At 37.0% G+C, this 14,249-nt stretch overlaps 1 protein-coding gene across 2 annotated transcripts in view; it reads left to right on the top strand.

Moving 5' to 3' along the window:
- Window positions 1-13,777, top strand: part of cdh8 (cadherin 8) — a 93,109-nt gene extending 79,332 nt beyond the window's left edge. For both annotated transcript variants that reach the window (XM_079867078.1, XM_079867077.1), the window contains 5 exons: window positions 3,836-3,972; window positions 5,591-5,712; window positions 6,289-6,400; window positions 12,002-12,253; window positions 12,417-13,777. In XM_079867078.1, coding sequence (XP_079723204.1) covers window positions 3,836-3,972; window positions 5,591-5,712; window positions 6,289-6,400; window positions 12,002-12,253; window positions 12,417-12,910 — 1,117 coding nt within the window. In that variant the 3' untranslated portion in view covers window positions 12,911-13,777. The remainder of the gene's footprint in view (window positions 1-3,835; window positions 3,973-5,590; window positions 5,713-6,288; window positions 6,401-12,001; window positions 12,254-12,416) is intronic.
- The last annotated feature ends 472 nt before the right edge of the window (window positions 13,778-14,249 follow it).

The following is a 14,249-nucleotide window of genomic DNA, read 5'->3' as shown; positions in this document are numbered from 1 at the left end:
AGTGAATAGATTAGATTTATTTCTTCCAAAAATTCATTATATCTGCCCCTGTATATAATTTAAGTAATTTCCAAAAATAAAGTCCATATAAAAATCAAAGACTTAAGATGGAAGTTAACTGAAACTAACAAAAATAAAACAAACCTAGAAAATAAATAAATCTCCCCTGTTAACAAGATAACAAACAAACAAAAACACTAAAGATCAGCAGATCATGATGTTACTGTGGCTGGACAGATCTGACACCCCTGATACTTCCACCACTACTAGATATACCCCTTAGCCTCTACCAAACAAAAATAGAAGTAAATATCAAAAGAAAACCAAATTAACAATAATATTTACAACAAAATATACACTGTATCATACCTAACATAATGCAATCAAGTACTTGAAGCACAATACAAAAACTACTCCAAACAAACAAACCAAAATGAAACTGAATGAAATTAAATAAAAGATCCCCCTCCGATTTGGATCATGATGGTACAGTCCAATTTCCTCTGGAACAGTACAAGTTTGGAGGCTGATGCCCCGCCTCTCCCTTTGTTTGCTGACACATGGAATGCGGCCGTTCACTCCATGAACCAGAGGAATCTAGAACTCAGGTAGAGTTTAACAGCAAAGAAGAATATAAGTAGTGTGCACCCTTCTATACATTCAAACTTTAATAAACTGTTAACTTGATAACTTGTCCTGTGTTTATTTCTTATACTAAGGGAATTTAAAAATAAAATAAACTATATTAAATTAAACTTCAAAATAACCAATTTAAATCATGGTAGAGTTAAATATGTGAAGTGAGCTACGCACCCGTCACAGTCTCTCTGTTGAACAAGAAATGTGTATTTTATATTGCTGTGTACTTTGTATTACATAGTTATTTTCTTTGACTGTCTGGCTTCAAAATATGAGATATAATTTCCGTGTGATTTAAACATTACAGCACTGACATCTGTGCATAGTGATAGGAGTTTAAGACTGCATTATTAGGAAGAAAATCTGTTGCATTTGCTGTTCCCAAGGTTGGATGCTTTGTTTTTTTTTTTGTTTTTTTTTTATTCGCCTTTCTGGGTTGGAATTCATTTTCCTTGCTGTCATTCGCATTTGTGCACCCATTGGTCTGACATTCAGGCTTTTCGTATTGATACATTTGTGTTATTTGGAAGATTAATTACTTCTATTCTGAGGCCATAGAGTAGATTGTGTTAAGCTATACATGACAAGGTCCACTTAAGCATTAAAAGATCTTTTCTAATGTGATCAAATGATTTTTGTTGTTGACTTTTTTTTCTGAATTTTGAACCATAAATTGATAAAGCTGCATGTCTTACCTTGTGGACCAGAAGGGTTAAACTAATTTTAAAAGGTAAAAGCCTCTTAGTAAATAGAAATCCAGATGAAAAATGATGACTGACTTTATCTACCAAATAGCCCATGGCAAATTTCATAGAGACATAACTATACCTCACCTCAAATGACAAAATTTCTGCTTGAATACAGCTAATTGTGCACATCGGTGTGGATGTCACATCAATAGAAGCAATCAAGGTGAACCGAAAAAGAATAAAAAATAAATAAATAAAAAACCCTGTAATTGTGGCTTTTAAAGGGCTCTGGTAAATTTAAAATGTCCGTTTTAATCGCAGCTTGGCATGGAAACAGTCATTTAAAAAAACATTGCTCCTCGTCAGTCTGACCTCTCAGACCACCACTACCTTCCCCATCATATCTCTATCTCTCTCTCTCTCTCTCTCTCTCTCTCTCTCTCTCTCTCTCTCTCTCTCTCTCTCTCTCTCTCTCTCTCTCTCTCTCTCTCTCTCTCTCTCTCTCTCTCTCTCTCTCTCTCTCTCTCTCTCTCTCTCTCTCTCTCTCTCTCTCTCTCTCTCTCTCTCTCTCTCTCTCTCTCTCTCTCTCTCTCTCTCTCTCTCTCTCTCTCTCTCTCTCTCTCTCTCTCTCTCTCTCTCTAACCTTTCTAAAATGTATCTTGCTATTGTGAAACTGGCATGCATCAAATGTTGTCAAGCTGTGTCCAAGTTCAAATTAGCCTTGTTAGAAATATTGTCTATCTGTCAAAAGAAGTGTGGTTGTAATCAGTGGGGATATTTTAACCTTCTCTGACAGAAGTCCCTCTGGCTCCAGATCTTCTTGTGGCACCTGATATCTAGCATATGCTAACACATGGTGTGACTGCTCTTGATGGTGATTGTGTTATATTGATGTATACGCTTTACTTATATAGAGGAAGCAGAGTCATTTGATTTGGTTACTGCCCATTTACAGAGTGCAGCCTACTGAAAAACATTTACAGTAGAATAAATTGCATAATTTTGTCAAAGTCCCCATAATTACTCTTTTACTCAAGATAATAACTTGAAAGCCCTAGAGAATATTCCATTATGCTTTTTTTTTTCTTTTTTTTTTTTTTTTTTGTAAAAAGGAATAGATTTTTAGTTTTTAATATAAAAGTTTTTTAGTTACTTTTTTTTTTTTTTTACATCACAATGGAGAGTGTTTTTTTCTTTCTCTCTTTTGCCATTTTCATTTGCGTAATGTCATAAAATGGTCACACTTCAGGTTACAGTATAATTACATTTGCAAGTAGAGCAATACTAATCAACAACATGCACTTTATATGTTATAATTTTGTGGCATGACTTGTAATTAAATGCTGTTTTTGCTACCATAATTAATTAATTAAATTAACATGTAATATATGGTTTGGCTCTTAGGGTGATAAAAGAAGGTGGTATTGTTTGATTTATGTTGTTCATCATTTGTGTAAAGCATATCCTGTAAAATAAAAAAAAATAAAAAAAGCTTAATGTAGTAATAATGTCTTAAATGATTTTACTCAACACACAATTTTTTTAAATGAATTAATTCTAATTTATATAAATTAAGTGAAGAAATGAATTTCTTAAAGTAAAAACAAGACATTTTGATCAGACTGTAAACACTTTTTTTTACATGTGAGATGTCTCGCATCGAAACAAAATAATGAGATACAAACATTCCAAATGCAAAATATCAAAATCCGAGCTACATACTTAGGATAACCCTGAGAGATTTTTCTTTTTTTCTTTACGCCACCCCAAAAAATCCAAGGAATAATTAATTACAGATTTGATTGTTTATTCTTAATTTGTTTCTCCCACTCCATCCCCCACAGTAACTTTGTCAGTTTGATTGACACATAGCAGAACATTTCAGGGTCTGTCTCTCAGTGGTACGTGGAGCTGTCAGAGCCTGACTGAAATCCACTCAGCCTCCTGGAGACTGATCCCAGGTGGGAATCCTGTCTGGCTGCCTGCACAGCAGTAGAGCACTCCTCCTGGACTTCCACCCTCAGTCTCTGGATGTTTCCCACGGCTGAATATTTTCCTCACGTTCACTATCCAGACCAATGAATTATTTATTTTTATTTATTTTACAACCCATTCTTAATCCACTAAGGGCTTTCTTGACACTTATACCTCACACACAGATTGTTTTCGAGACAATGCCCAAGTAGATATCACCTTGATGATTCAAAGATTAGTCAATTGTAGGTGCTTATGCTTGAAAGTAATGAAATCTCAGAATTTTTTCTTTTTCTTTTTTTGTAAGCATGACAAAAAGGCATATCTTCAGGAAATAATCATTTGATTTGTGATAATCATGACATTTAAAACCATGATGCTAAAAATGTTATTTTAATGTCATATTTTGTGTGCGTTTTTATTTTGCCACTGACTTTAATATTCTATGAAATGCTTTTACCGAAATATGTGGGTCATTTTACCTCATATACTAAGGGATGTTGTTTTGTTCTCTCTCTGTTTTCCTTCTACAGGTATTGTATTGATAGACACACAGATTTAGAGAGGCAGTTTAACATTAATGTTGAGGACGGGAAGATCACATTAGCTAAACCTCTGGATAGAGAGACGGATATGTGGCACAATATCACCGTGACAGCCACTGAAGTTCGTAAGTTCAATTTCCCTTTCTTTCTCTTATTGATTGAAACAATAAGTGTTTTGTGTTTCAGAATGCTTGTATAACAATTTCAAATAGATCATTACAGTAATGTGCAACGAGATCATTAAAATCTGTGTAGAGGCACTTCAGACCAATAAAATTTTCACATCACAATTAACACCTTTTTCTTTTTTTATTATGTCATAAGATTTACAATAGAGAAACACACGCTTGTATATATTCAACATCTCAAAAGGCACTACGATGAAAAGACCAAAACCTGGATTCTAACTTTAAATGAACCATAAGAGCCAATGCAAAATAAAGCTTGTCCTAACACCTCGGGTATTAATTTACCATCGACAGATTTTAAGGTATAAAAGTTTCCTCTCAAAAACTGAAGACACTGAAATTTTACTGAATTAAACAGCACAGCAGTCAATTCATGGACATCTAATGAGTAATTTCTACTCATGCCAGAGCTGTTTGCTGTACATAACAGATAAAAGAACATCTGTTGACTGGATAAAGAACTTATTAAACACAAGCTGTGGACCAGAAATAAACACTGCACAAGCCATCCATAAACCACGAGATTCATTTTGATTGGCATGTACAGCTACATTATTCGGATATTGGAGCCAAAAATGTTCCCCTGGAGGAGGGAAAAAAATACTGATGTTGTCATATACAATTAACTTAAGATGTCTAAGAGCTCAAAGAGTAGAATAAATGTAATTATTTAAGGGCTGTTTGAAAAAATGGTTGTCTTTTTCAGTGATTTAACACGATGACCAACAAATCTGGATTATTTTTTGGCTGATGCCTTTGCATGGTGAAACATAATTTGAACAGAAATATCCACACAGCATGGCTATGAATACGAGTCTGCGCTATTGCATTATGTTGAAACGTCTGTTCTAGGCGCAAATATTTGTTTCTTAAAGGGCGATCAATGAGGGAAATTAATTGACAGGTCAAATGCATTTCAAATGCTGTGTGCTGCTCTAAGTGTCACACATTACAGCGGTATGCCCTGAATTGCCGTGCACTAAAGCCAAACGAATAGATAATTGCTTTAAAAGTCAGTGGTTGCAACCCTAATTAAATACAATAATTTACATGGGTCCTCAAAAGGGACTGTAAATTACTGCCGATGGATAATTCCAATGAAAAGTTCATTTAATTAAATTGCCCTGTATTGTCTACTAGACTTCATCTGCCACCGTTTTATTAATATTCATTTTTTTAACCTTCATTTATAAAACATGCACCTGTACAGGGGATTTCAAAAGCACTTTGAATGTGTTGTTTTTTTTCCCCACCGTAATCCTGTTTTGCATACTTGATGATGTCTAAAGCTCAAACGGATGATGCGTCTCATCTGTCTCTCCATCAACCCGGAGGATGGGGGGGATGGGGGGAGGATGGGGGAGAGATAGGGGAGAGATGGGGGGGGGGGGGGTGAGAGGAAAAGAGAGAAAGAAATTGGTGTGAGGCAGAAAAAGAATGGTAATACAGTAACTGGGTCATTTTATTTACCTGGGATTTGCAATAGCTCCCTTCTATACTTGGCCACTGTACTTCTATTTTCATTGCTTTAATAGCTTGTCTCTTTTTGTTTTAGAAAACAACAGGCAGATTTCCAGAGCCATCGTGGCAATCAAAGTGCTGGACATAAATGACAACGCCCCTGAGTTCGCCACCGAGTACGAAGCCTTTCTCTGTGAGAATGGCAAACCTGGACAGGTAAGAGGGCATCAATCTGGCCCCCCAGCAGCATCTCCCTCTCTATACAGTCAGCTATGGTAAATTAAAGCCTATTGATTTAAGAGAGAGAAGTAAGCGACACCTGGGTGGCCCTTTTTTAGCTACTCTCTCCTTCTGCAGAAAACGAAAACAATCAGATCCATTCAGGCCCAGTCTGAGCCTGCATCGCTCTAGCCGACATGCAGTGTCTGTGACTAACAGTGTTAGTATGTACTTCCTTATCCTCCGCCCTCTAACACACTCGCCGTGAGAACATTCTCCATCCATGTGCGGAAAAGAATGACCGGAATGATGATGGCGGGGTTCTGCTTTTCAGGGAGCTGTTAATCATGAAGAAAAATAACTTGTCTTGAACGGGGTGGCAGATATATAGATGGACTTGGCACAGAAAAGTGGGCTGCCAAAGCCGCGGCCCTAAGCTTAGGGTCTCTACTTTTATGAGTGAATGAGACAGATTTTTCATCCCGTGTTGTCTGCTGTCAATGTCTGGCCCCATATGATGTCAAAAGTGGAGTAATGGATGGCCGGTCCCTCTCTGTGTGTCTGTGTCCACAGGTGATTCAGACCATCAGCGCTGTGGACAAAGACAATCCTTCCCAGGGACACACTTTCCACTACCGCCTGGAGGTGCTTAACAATCCCAATTTCACCATCAAAAACAATTTAGGTAAGACAATATATGACTATAATTGAAGTGTGCAACATCGACATTGAACTAACTCAAACTAATGGTGTCTTCTGTACACTGTAAAATCTAATTAGTTAGACTTTTAAAAAAAGCATGCAAACCGATTGCCTTAAAAAACGAAGTAAAGTGAAATAGGAATAGTATGTTGTACTGACAAATGCTTGGTTAGTTATAGTAACTAAAAAAAGAATAAATAATAAATAAAATGTAATTGTTACCATTGTTGTGTTTTGCATGCTGAATGTTGAAGTCTGTGTGTGACTCAACATTGGTCATTTGCAAGATATTGTCACAAATATAGCGGGATTGTATCAACCCAATTACAGGTTTCACAATGTGTTTATCATTATTCGACGTGAAAAATAGACTAGTTAATGATTTCGTTAGAAGCTATAGGTCACCTATTTATTACTTCCCTTCCTTTGAAACCAAACAACTGATTTCTTGTTGCAATTGCTGCATCAATAGGAAGAGAATTACATGAGTTGGTGAGTTCAAACAAAAACATTTGAGGAAAATCACAATCATTGTGTTGAGAAATATGAACATAAATGATAAAATCAGATGTCACATAGGGCAAAATATACTAACATTTTAAGAAGAACGCTATGCAAACATACTAGTTTTACATCATTTGAAATTGCTATAGCAGAGGGGAAGATGTATGGGCATTAAAGGGATATTTCACCGCTGGAAAGATGAATGTGTATTTAAATTGGGTCATTTATGTAGTAGAAATGTGAAATTATTTTAGAAGTTGGTGCCTTCTAGACTGAGAAAAGCCAGAAAATGTATTTTTGGCTCATGTGGATGAAAGACAACAACTCCCGGAATGCACCTGCTTCGCTGCCCTGTGAGGCCACTCCCAAGCCACGCCTACCGTTTACAGAGGGCAGTTTTAGAAAAAAATAATGCAACTAGGCTACTAGTTGACTCGAAACTGAAAAGATGCAGTTTTATCGTGAGATCCTACCCTCTATGGGCGGGTTGAAAACATGCGGAACTAGTTCCTACTACTGGCTGTAGCCTCTAGCCTCTGGCCAAAAAAGCCTCAGATGACGCAAAATGATGATTTCTGCGTCATCTGAGTTTTTTTTTTCCAGACACACAATACAGAAATCTCTCGTCTCAGGGGGACATGAGGGAGGGAAGCACGGCCATTCGAAAATACTACCGTGTTTCTACTGATACAATGCTTAATGCTAATCGGTGAAGTATCCCTTTAATTTGCGTTATTTTATTGTTATATTTAGCTTTGACCAAAAACCTACCTGTTTTTTTAATGAAATTTAGTGGAGTAAAAAGGACAATATCATGCTTTGGAACGTAATGAAGTACAAGTAAAAGTATTCCAAAATAAAAATGTACAAATACTTTGTTACTGTCCAGCAAATGTGTTTTTATCCCATGTTGGCTTTAACACTATTGGTCAGATTTAGTGAAGGTGGCAAGTTCTTTTTTTTTAAATGTAATGGAGCATTAACGACACTCACCGGACATTTCATTCCCAAACTGACACGATATGTACCTGAACCAACATAATCACGTTCATCTCTTTTGGATAAAATTAAACACGCCTTTAGAGCCACTCACTGGACTTTTCACTTTTAAGGTGTTGCGAATGTGCCAGAAGCAACGTATTGGGCGATTTTTCACAAATGTCGCCACAGGCATGTTTTTCCATTGAGCCTGTGTTAGAATTAACACTGAACTGACTTGAGCTGAATAATGACACTGTTGTCTTTGTGGAGCTGCTTTATGGCAGAATTTAAATTTGTCTCATTTTTGATGAAGTTTGCATCATTGATTCTGTTATTTTAGTGTTTATTACTGTGAAGCTGCTTTGAAACAATTTGTATCATATAAAATGCTTTATAAATAAAGGTGACTTGACTTGACTTGAAAGAGAGCAGGGAAATAATAATAATTATGAGAGAGAGAGAGAGAGAGAGAGAGAGAGAGAGAGAGAGAGAGAGAGAGAGAGAGAGAGAGAGAGAGAGAGAGAGAGAGAGAGAGAGAGAGAGAGAGAGAGAGAGAGGGAGAGGCATCTGCAAGCGCAAACATTGTGTGTCAAGTGCAGACCGGAGGCGTGCGTTTGAAGGGGAAATCTGGCGGAATTAGTGTACCCAAAAGTTAGCAGATGCACAATTGTCTGGACATCAGCTATTTTGTACTCCCCAGTGCATTTTGAAAGAAAGCAAATGAACAGAATCCAAGCCGAGGTTTAGCGATGCAACTCGATCTAGGGTGACTTACTCAGAGTTGAGGCTGTGCAGCAGATGGTTCTAAATTTGTTTGCTAAATACACTGATTTTTTTTCTTTCTTTTTTGTATAACCTATCCGACCTTCCTTTTCACACTGTGCTCCTGCTGTTCTCACTGCACAACCTAGTATTGCACTATGCTTTCGAAGACTTGAGAGAGAACTGTATTGATCTAGTTCCATTTGGCATGTGGTCTTATGGCTGACCGTTGAAGGAGCTGTTGTTTTGGCTGCTCACCAAAAAGAGGAAACGTGATATTTTTGAACCAGACAGATCAGACGTTACATCAAAAGAGTTTTGCCTTCCAAGAGACAGTCATGTTTTGAGTTAATATGAAAGTAAGAAAGAGTGTCAAAAGGAAAGAAATTGTGGATCTCCCTAGTCTATGTAAAGAGCTTTGAGTTACGTGACAGAAAAGATATATAAATGTAATTATTATTAATGTGATGGATCTTAATAATAATAATTTAAGTAACACTATATGGTGAGTTAGCATATAAATAAAGCATGTAGAATTGTTTTTATCATTATAATAAATATTACATTGCAATATGTTATAATTATAATCTATAATAAATTATAGTAAATATGTTATGTCTGTTATTAGAATGAAGAAGGAATCCACAGAGAGCATCAGTAATAAAAATGTTACAAGGGGAAAAAAAAGAAAAAAGAAAGAAAGATGAAAACAATGATAGGAAAAGCATTGAACAATGGACTAAGACAAAGACAGACCTTGAGAATTGTAAGATGAAGCAGACAGGCGGAATGTCATTAGTGACAATCTCAGTGATATCTTGAGAGGCAGCATGTATTATGAGTCAGCCTGAGTGAGTTCAGGTTAAAGATGGCCACTCCATCACAGAGACAGGAGAAAGCTCTGTAAGGACACCAGGCTTTGATGCACAGCCCGAGGCGTCTGGTGCACTAAGGCCGCTTTCTCATCTCTTCTGCTGTGCGCGAATGTGAGTGTGTGAGTGTGCATGTGTGTTTGATCGCGCTTGGCATCAAAACTTGTGCAGCGATTTGACAACATGTCCAAATTTGTGCTATATCCTGTTTCTTTTCATCACAGTATATGTTGTTACTTGTGATTCATGATTAAAAAGCAAAATGTTGTGTACTGTTAGAGTCCCTTAAAAGGATAGTTTATTCAAAAATTAAAATGTCGTCATCATTTACTTACTCTCATGTTATTTCAAACCTGTATGCCTTTCTTTTTGATGTGGAAAACAAAAGAAGACATTTTGAAGAACGTTTCAAAAGTTTTGTCTATATAATGAAAGACTTTCATTGTATGGAAAAAAAAATAAAAATTAGACTATATATTATATATATTTTTTTCCAGATATCTCTTCCTTCTGTCCAAACATACATACATAAGGTTTTTAGATACTGTGTACATTTACTTTTTTTTCTGGCTATGCTCTACATACCTTCTGAGGTAAAGTCTAAAGTCACATTCTCTTCTAGTCATACAATTATAAATCATATTTTCCCTATGTACAGGGAACTTACCATACAATTATGGGTGCATTTTTTTCAGTAGCAGTTAATTGCATGATTATCCATCCTGAAGTCTCGTCTCAAAGATCATGTGCAATGATCTAGATATGCTCATCACGGAGGCACACATGCGGTCTTTGATGGTTCCCACCTGCACACACCAGGCAGGTTGTCTGAAGCACACCTCTGGAGCTGAGCTGAGGAGGTTTGTTTGTGATTATAACTGTAATTGCAGTGGATGGTGACACAGAGAGGCCGATATGAGCTGGGAACTACCAGCAGTTATCGTAACCTTAAAATTTGTGCTTCAGGGTATTGTGCCGTGAAAAAAGAGATCGAAGTCTTGAGCACAACTTAATAGCTCCCATATACTGTCAGAATATTACATTAGTCTTCATTTTGCTATAAATGTGACTAGTATGAAATGTTCGAATCCACTTGAAACTATGAAGATTTAATTTGACCATAACTGTGTAGACACGTTAAAATATAGTCAGATAATCATAGCAACGAATAAGGACTGCATATCAGTGAATATTCTTTGGAGAAATAAGATACATTAGTTCAGGACCATGTTCTTCACACATAGTGACACATAAAAAAAAATAAAAAAAAATGGAACTTTAATTACATTGATAAATCATCTCACAGCATTTGCAGATAATTGCTTTGTGATCTCAGGGAAACAAAAAGAAAGCCATATTTACATTTTTCATTAGCATGTTTATGAGCGGAAATTAAATTCCGACCCTGTTCAGCTATTGATATTTGTTCCAGTGAGTTCCGTGAAGTCCTTTTATTCTGTAGTTTTAAATGATGAACTTCCAGTTGTTCACCCTCATGAGAAGCAATAAATAAATACATACATTAACATTGCCTTGGTTGCTCCCAAGACTCTATTAAATGATAAAGCTTTTTCCATAACTTGGTTATTTTGGCATGGAAGCATAGGGGTAGCAATATTCAATTTGAAATGTAACATGCAAAATGACAATGCATTTCTGTATTTAAATTTACATTTTCCATTACATTTGTGCAACGTTTGGTGCAAATGTAAATTGAATACATATTTTAACGCTTTATAAGTTGCAAAATTAAAATGAAAATGTATTAGAAAATAAAATTCAATGTGCAAATTGAAAATGCATTCCATTTATTCAATTTACATTTTAAAACTAGTGTATGAAATAGCAAATGTAAATTATATAATTGAATTTTCATTTTCATTTTGCACCAAACGTTGCACAAATGTAATGGAAAATGTAAATTTAAATACAGAAATGCATAGCCATTTTACATATTGCATTGTAATTTTGCATATTACATTTCAAATTGACTATTGCTACCCATATGCTTCCATAATTGTGTTGTATCCGTCTGAGGTATTATCTAAACCTTTCACTCAGTAGCTGATTTTCTTTTCTTTCTTGAAATAAAAACTGAAGGCTTTTACGGAGATATTGTTCAGTGTATCAACTGAAGGAGCTCATTGATACACTGGAGAGCGTCAACATATGCGTTGAGGTATGAGGGGGCAGATAATGAAGTTACAACTTCAGAAAAGAAGCACCAGTGGAGGCTCCAGTACGTTTTTTTTTTTTTTTTGTCTGCCTTCCTGATACACTTTCACTACTCCCGTAGCCTTTGCAAGAGATTGACAGCAGAGATGAAGCTTTTTATATCCATCTGTTTATTTATTTCTAGAATTGACATTGTCTTGTAAATTTAATAGTGTGTCGTTTCCCTACCATTTACTTGCATGGATTGTCTTTGATTTCATACATCACAGCCAAACTTTATCTCTCCCTAGATAACTCGATCAGCGTTCTTGCCAAGCACAATTCCTTTCGGCGTCAGAAACAGGAGACGTACCTCCTGCCCATCGTTGTGTCTGACGACGGAGAGCCTCCAATGAGCAGCACAAACACTTTAACTATCCGGGTGTGTGGCTGCAGCAGGGAAGGCATTGTGCAGTCGTGTAACGTCGAGGCTTTTGTTCTACCCATTGGTCTCAGCATGGGAGCTCTGATTGCTATTCTAGCTTGTATAATTCTACTTCTCGGTAGGTCATTTCAGCTGCCTCTTTTAGTCCTTACTTATTTTTTAATTTATAAATTCACTTTGTGATTTGCATGTAAAATCTGAATCTAAAAAGCACTTGGTAAAAGAATAACTGCACAAGGCAAAGGTGGAGATCACTAAGTGGATGTTCTTGTGCCTTTCAGTTATCGTGGTCTTGTTTGTGACATTGAGGAGACACAAGAACGAGCCTCTAATCATCAAAGACGACGAGGACGTGAGGGAGAACATCATCCGTTATGATGACGAGGGAGGCGGGGAGGAGGACACGGAGGCCTTTGACATCGCCACCCTGCAGAACCCAGATGGCATCAACGGCTATCTGCCCAGGAAGGACATCAAGCCTGACCTGCAGTTCATGCCCAGACAAGGTCAGCACTCGGGTCCAAACGGAGTAGACGTAGATGAATTCATCAACGTACGGCTTCACGAGGCAGACAACGACCCCACGGCTCCGCCATATGACTCCATTCAAATCTACGGCTATGAGGGCAGGGGCTCTATTGCGGGCTCATTGAGTTCCCTCGAAACGGCCTCTTCGGACTCGGACCAGAACTATGACTACCTTAGAGAGTGGGGGCCGCGCTTCAGAAGACTGGGCGAGCTGTATTCCGTGGGCGAGAGCGACAAAGAGACTTGACCTCCAAGCACTATGGACCTTTTGCTTTCATCCACATAACGTGTGTATTATGCTACAGGGATGTTAGACACTGCTGTTAAAAAGGGGGAGGGGGGGGGGGGCGCGCCTTTTTAAAAAAAACTTCTTAGCGAGACCTAATAGCATTAGTCATCTACCACATCAGCGTGCATCGTAACGTCAGAACTTAACAGTGTCTGTAGTAGGAGGTCAATGATTCTTGTGGAGTGTGAGTTTAGATTAACGTCACTGAGTGTCTAGCAGTATTTTGGGTATTTGTTGTTCACTGTGACCACCAGAGGCATCAGAACTTTGATTCTTGGTAGTCGCTTGAAAAGACTGGTTGGAAAGAGGACAATTGGGACACCTTGTAGCCCACTGTGGTTGGGAGAAACAGGACTGCAGAGGCCTCAACATGACACTGCTCCCCAGCGACAACAGATCTCTTGACGTCATTTAGCCAATCAGATAAAGGAACATTTAAAAAGAAGGTAAACTAAATAGCAATATATTGTCTACATTACTTATGAATGTATTTGTGATTTAACAAATGCGAGCGCAATGAAAATACATCACACTGGCTTTAGGATCTGCCTGCTGAGATAAGATTCGACCCTTTGATACTACGTGGCCACATTTCTTGAGTAAACTGGAAAAGCCTTGAGGCTTGCTTTATACAACCCTTTGTATCCATATGCTTTAAGCGTGATTCACACTCAAAGATGATTAGAGTGTGTAAGACTGATTTGAGGACAACAAGAGAATTGTGGGAACAATGAGGCCTTCGTTTTACAAAAGCAAGCATTAAATACAGTCGTATTCCAATGTTTTTTGGAGCATTGATGTGTTTCTTCATTATTGTGTATGTTTTATATAAATATATAAATATTAATCGCCAGTCGTCTGTTTTGTGCTACAGGTTTGAGTATATTTGTACTTTTTATTTTATTTATTTGAGTGAAATTGTTATTTTTTATTAACTTTTTCATTTAAAGTTTCCAGCTTTTCCTCTTCAGCTTTGTTTCATTCTGCTCCATCACTGTTTTTTAAAAGCTGAACTGAATTTCTGTACTGAAATTCACATAGTGAGATTCGTTAACTACACTGAACTGTGAAATCCACAGAGGATTTGTTCTTGACCAGGAAAGACAAGTCAATATTTTATTGATACTGTGTGTGTGTATATATATATATATATATATATATATCCACATACTATATACAGTGATATCAGTGATCATTCTAAGCACAATAGCTGAAATCATCTAGTTCATGTTTATATTTGACCCCTGCCATTTTTGAAATCAAAAGTCAGAAACCACTGAGTATGAAATACAGAAAC

This window comes from Squalius cephalus, assembly GCF_949319135.1.
Source record: "Squalius cephalus genome assembly, chromosome: 3".
Classification (NCBI taxonomy): domain Eukaryota; kingdom Metazoa; phylum Chordata; class Actinopteri; order Cypriniformes; family Leuciscidae; genus Squalius; species Squalius cephalus.
This window is presented reverse-complemented; position numbering and strand designations above follow the sequence as displayed.